This window comes from Glossina fuscipes, unplaced genomic scaffold, assembly GCF_014805625.2.
Source record: "Glossina fuscipes isolate IAEA_lab_2018 unplaced genomic scaffold, Yale_Gfus_2 86, whole genome shotgun sequence".
NCBI lineage: Eukaryota > Metazoa > Arthropoda > Insecta > Diptera > Glossinidae > Glossina > Glossina fuscipes.
In genome coordinates this window covers 331,257-337,492 of record NW_023998440.1, presented here as the reverse complement: position 1 = coordinate 337,492, position 6,236 = coordinate 331,257, and the positions used below count along the sequence as shown (strand labels likewise).

Here is a 6,236-nt window from a genome sequence, read left to right as displayed (position 1 = left end):
TGCAGCGTACGCAGCGCAGCTGAAAGAGGCCGACGCGGATAAGCAAAAATATGAAAATCGGATCGCAGCGTACGCAGCCCAGCTGGAAGAAGCCAACGCCGATATGGAAATGCTAAAACGTCGGATTGCAGCTTTTGAAGCCTAGCTGGATACCCAACCTGATAACGTGGTGGCGGACATAGAAGAACTTCGGCAAGTCGTCAAGTGTTTGACGACTGAAGACAAAATAGTACAAATGTCTTTCGACGAAGTATTCACAACAAACTGGCAGTGTATTCGCGGAGGACCGATACGCTAATAGGATGCCAATACGTCGACGACAAGCAGAAGGAAACCTGCCCGCACAAAACAATGATTGTCTTCGGCGTAAGAAGCCTGGCGACGGCTTTGAACCTCATTTTAAGGGTAAACCCTCCCCCTCCCCCTCCCCCGTCAAAGTCCAATGCTTTAGAAGAATTAATTTTGAAGAACATAGACATGGCAAAACAAATTGGGCTGGACGTGCGGGCTGTAGTGTGTGACCGGAATAAGGCGTATAATTCGTTGAAAATGCCTTGTGATGCCTGACTACTGGCTGTGGACCTTCGAGAAATATTTGTGATAGTCGTGGTCTTCCTATTTTCGAGGGCTTTAAATAACTAGACATGTAATAGGCCTTTGGGACTCCAGTCTTGAAATAGGCCCCCTTACCTGTGGGCCGGGAGGTGCCCGCAACTGTTGATAAATTCTATGATAACGCTACGGGTCATCTAAATTTGTAATTAATTTCAACATCTTTATGTCTTGTCTTAAGGCAAACTATTTCAGGCAGGCATTTATTCCGTCTGCTGGTGTCAATCGCGGAGCTATATGTACTATTTGCCTGAAATCTCCTGCGAACAATGTTAATACGTTACCAAATACCCTGGTGTTTCCAAGCAAATCTTTCAACAATCGTTCAAGAGTCTCGAGCGTTTTTTTGTACGCTATTGTGCACTCATCGTTAACAATATGTTTGCATTGCTGTATTACGTTGTCGGATGCTTTGGAAATGTTGCATGAGCAGCGGCAATTTCAAGTCTTTCAATCAAGTAGCAATGTCGCAGCAATACCAGACGAATCAAAAACTGAGGTTATGTCATTTTGGGATCAAATCTCTGGCTGTTTTTATCAGTTCTTCCTGGCGCATTTATGAAGAACATTTTCCCAATTCCCTTATTGGAATTTTGCTCACACGTTATCTTAGAAACATTCGATTACTCACATACGACGAAAGATCGGCCGTATTGTAATTTCGTTCACGACAGAATTGTACATCGAAAGAAGCATTCATTGAGGATTTTGTCCGCGATTTTTAAGCAAAGATTTGCAGCCTTTATCAATGCTTCGCTGTGCATTTCTTTCGCAAAATCGGTGTTCGCATTTTCCGGGCGTGTTTGCCAGGAATTATCTTCATCGTTATGCAATTTATATTTTTCTTCTAACAATGTTGGACAAGACGAAGAGCAGCTGGCCAAAACGCCTCAAATTGAATAACGAATGAATTTCATTTGGATGTGGCATAGTCTGGTTGTTGGTCGTTCTCCATTAAATTTAGCTTAAAATGAAGTACAGAAAGCGGCATGTGTAACGCCGTGAAAAAGAGTCCAGTTGGTGGAAAGACGTTGGTCCGAGGACATTGTATATTAACAGCGAGCAAAGTATTCATTTTGATTGGACGATGTCGTGTATAATTTACCCTTCTTTAAATATGTCAGTTTGTTCGTCCTCCTTTTGCCGCTCTCCTCGTTTATGCAGTTCAAATGATTTTCTAACTGTATTATATTATTAATGCGTGGGCACTTCCGAAGGAAACAATTAACGTTGTGGTTCAGGAAAGCTGTCTTTTTTCAATGAAATAAACACGTTGCGCAGAGTCATGAAAAAAACATTTTATGAAATTGTAGTTTTTTTTGATTTAAACGCTCAAATCAATGAATCGCGTTTACGTGACGCATTATGCACCCAAATTTCAAAATATGGTTTTTTTGGTTGCACAATTTTGCATGTAGTTGAGCATGTAGCTTGCCGTTTGGATACATGATGGATGTTTCGTATGCTTTTAATGCATTCAGCTCTTTAGTCATTTGAGCAAAAAAAGTGTGTTTTTCTTTTACTAGACTAAGCTATATGAACAAACCAGTATTAGAATTTGTATTATTATCCCCTACTTTTTTCTACCAGTCCTAAATAACAATAAATTGCAAAAATATTCAAAGCAAGCTTTAGTTTTGCTTTGCGGTATTTATTAAAATCACTTCTTGATGAAGAATCATGTTTTACTTACTATTTGTAATTTTGGAATTAATTTGGTTAACATTCATTATTGAGTGTAGTCCACATAATCGTCGCTGTTATTTGGGCACCTTGGCTGCACAAGTAAAGAATTTAATAGAGAAACCGAAGAAACTAGAAGATGTATTATTGGCTGATGCGCTTCCTCTTGCCGGTCATAGCATTTTTTTCCACGAGACAAGTTGTCCCTCAACAATTAATTCAATTAGCAAAAAATTGCCGACGGCAGAACCGAAAAAAAAAAAAAAAAATTACGGCAACTACATAGAATTAACGGCGCGACAGGCTTGCTCAGTTGAATCTGCTGCTTTCCACAATTCCAAAACAAATGTATATGTTCTTTATGCCAGTCCACGTTATCAATTGCCAAATATAACAGCGGATCCCATATTGAGTGCCGTGTTAAGTTATAAAAATGTACATTTACGGAATGTGAATATGTGGACTTATGCGGCAACCACACCAATGTATAAATGGCTTAAAGGTGGAAAACTTTTCAAATCCAGGTATATTGTGGATCAAGAATATTAGTTGTTTTCATAATTAATTTGAGATTTCAGCTATGTTTTCTCACATGTGTCCGACTTTTTACGCTATTTAACATTATGGCGTTGGGGTGGCACATATCTCGACATGGATACTATAATGTTGCGTTCTATCGAAAATATGCCACCAAACTTTGTCGGAGCTGAATCAACCTATTATTTGGCTGCAGGGGTGATGAATTTTGCACCCGATGGCCTTGGTCACAAAATATCCAAATTATGTGTTTCCGATTTCGTGAGAAATTTTAAAGGCAATAATTGGGCCAATAATGGTCCTGGTGTTATAACCCGTGTAATGCGAAAGATTTGTGACACTGAGACAATTGCACTTATGTTCGATCCGAAACGTTGTAAAGGCTTTTATATATTTGATCGAAATATTTTCTATGCGATATCTTGGGAAGAGTGGCGTGATTTTTTCGAACCAGAAAAAATGGAGAAAACATTAGGACGCATCGATCATTCGTACATAGCTCATTTGTGGAATAAAATATCCGGCGACTTTCCCGTTAAAGTAGGCATCAAAAGTGCTTTTACAACTATGGCCGCAAATAATTGCCCGCATGTATATAAAGCAATCATCAATCATTTCTCTCATTTTTAGCCGCACTTACGTTTCAAATGTATATAAATGTATATTTTTGGCTTATCCGTATACTTGCTCGTGGTTATATCATATTTTTCCATGAGACTTCTTGTTCTTCAATAAATAAAACTGCCACCAAAAAGCTACGAAACGCAAAACAAAAAATGAAAAATTACATTAACTAGGTAGAATTAACGGCGCGAGAGGCCTGTCCAGTTGAATCTGCTGCTGTCCGTAATCCCAAAACATCCCGCGTTATCAATTGCCAAATATTACAGTGGATCCAATATTGAATTCGCGGAATGTAAATATGTGGACATATGCGGCTACCACACCAATATATGAATAGCTTAAAAATGGAGAAATTTTCATCCGCCTATCCATTTGCCTGTTCATAGGCAAGTCTTCTTCTGGGCATTTTCACCTTTTGAAAATTGTGGTACACATGTTAATGAAGTTTAAAACAAAGTCTACTATAGTAATTAATTAAGCGAACTTTAACGAACTGTTTTGTTCTCCTTTCTATTTCTCTGTCCCGCTACACGTAACTAAATGTTGTCGTTTTGTAAAGCGCTTGGATGAATCGCCCATCTTCGCGATAAAGATCGGTTTGTTTTGCAATAACGAACAGTATCTACTCCGAGTTTAAATTTCTGCCAAAGCAGAATCAACACCAACTTTGAATCTCTTATGACTTTTTTGTGAACGCTGGTAATGGAAAAAGAAAATTTGTTAAATCTTTTTATTTTTTATGCGTGGCCATAAAAACGAATAGATTTTATTACGTTTAGTGCTTACGCACATGAATGCGTTTAGTTGAACTAAACCAAACGTATTTTGTCTACTAATTCGTACAAAGAATCTAACAAAACCAAGCAGTGGAGGAAGACAAATATTTATGTTTTGTTTGAAACATAGATTGGAATCCGCACATGTGTGTGTTTCTAGAACACATTCTATATGTGTGAGTGGCTGGTGTTTTTGTTATGAAACAGAGTGCAAGTAAATAGCATAACTTGCATGATAATCAGTACTTGTAGCAAGCATTTGATAATTAAGCCCCAAGTGTTCACTTGCGTAATTGAACTTTTCCTTCATACGAATTGAACAGTTTATCATATCAGTTTGCTTGTGTTTCATTACCATAATCGTTAGGCGGATATTTGCGATACAATATTTGTGTTGACATATGTGCGTAGCTCCTAGTTAAACGGAAAATTATAAACATTTAATCAGAAAGCTCTGTTAATTCGACAAATTACTTCTTTGTGTTTGAAATATGGTATATTTATAGTTATCACTACTGCTGCTAGTAGCAGATGGCGATGGTAAAAACGCAGACAAGGTTAAGACTCGGTTAGGTCTTTGTAGGAAATATCTTCTTTATTTCTGACGGAGAATTTTTTTTTTTTTGCTCAAAAAGAACGATATAACTGATGTGAAGATTGCCGCCTCAGAACTGAAATCTGCGGTGATATATATGTGAATCAGTTAAAGGTACGACCATGTTTTGTATAATGTTTCCACATATTGAGCATTAATTTGTGTGCTTGATTTGAAACTACTTCGATTAAAATTTGAAAATTTGTGATGTGTGCAAGTAATATAACAGAGAGAGAATCCATACCAAGGGGCAAAAAAAGGGTCAAAAAATTCATTTTCTTTATAACTTCGTACTTTTCAAAATAAACTTAAGTTTTTTTTTTTTTTTTGAGGACGAACACTGTGAAAAATGGTTTTTCGAAAGTTTTTGACAAAACTCCTGCAATAATATTCCGACATTCTAAATTGATATGAAGAAGTTGGCTGCGGCAATTTTTTGAACCCCCTTCCCTAACGAAGCCGAATTTTTATATGATAAAGAGGCCTAACTTTTTATGAAAATTGTCTCATAATAGTAAATTTACAAAGAAATCAACCTTACTTAATTTTAACTCCATGGGTTTATTTTTTAGATAGCACCGCATATAATGATTCTTAGGAAGTGTTAGCCCTTATGTGCCAAAAAAGCCTAATTGTCAATGTTTTCTAATGAAAATTTGTTCACGATAGTAATTTGACATGAATTTGGTCCAAATTTGGTCCACATCATTTAGCTTAGATCGCAGTCCATACAAGATTCTGCATGAGAAGCAACCCCTTTAAAAAACTTTTACCTTTTAATATTTTATGGTGAAAATTGATTTACAGTAGCTAAAAAACGAAAAAAAATGAACAGTTGGTAATTTAGATCACATAGATCTATTATATTGACCTTAACACATATAGGGATTGTCATCAAAATGGTGACAAAGTATAATTCCTGGTTTTTCATGAGTTGAGCTTCTGAAGCCATATTTTTCGTTGCGTTCCAGTGATGTTAAAATTATATTATCTAACTCTAATTTTGCCAACCATCTTCACGTAAAGAGCGCCGCATTTACCTTTTAAAGTTTGGACACAACGGACCAAATTGTAATGCACTAGATCGTATAACAATCGAAGAAAACTTGATTTTACTTTCTATACTTGCCCCCACCAAGGCCTGTTAGATTTGTGGAAGGGCTTGACATAGACCCACCTACGTTATGATAAAAATTGTGGAATCAATATCAGCCTCTCTGCCCATCTGTTCAAGTAAATTTGTGTGCTACCTATAGGGTGCAACTTTTGGGATATTTTGTTGAAATTTAGCAGATCAGCATGGTTTGGCCCAGTGAACGCTATTCAAAACCTTTTTCGGTACTTCTCCATAACGTTTTATTTTGAAAAGTCATTATATGAATAAATGCGTTGAGCGAAGTAGTATAGGG

General features: G+C 36.9%; 1 protein-coding gene across 1 annotated transcript; it reads left to right on the top strand.

The window, feature by feature from the left end:
* Positions 1 to 2,292: 2,292 nt before the first annotated feature.
* LOC119638224 (lactosylceramide 4-alpha-galactosyltransferase-like) lies at positions 2,293 to 3,462 on the top strand. Its single transcript, XM_038034889.1, has 2 exons — positions 2,293 to 2,819; positions 2,874 to 3,462. The coding sequence occupies exons 1-2, from the start codon at positions 2,293 to 2,295 to the stop codon at positions 3,460 to 3,462; spliced, it is 1,116 nt and encodes a 371-aa protein (XP_037890817.1).
* Positions 3,463 to 6,236: the final 2,774 nt, after the last annotated feature.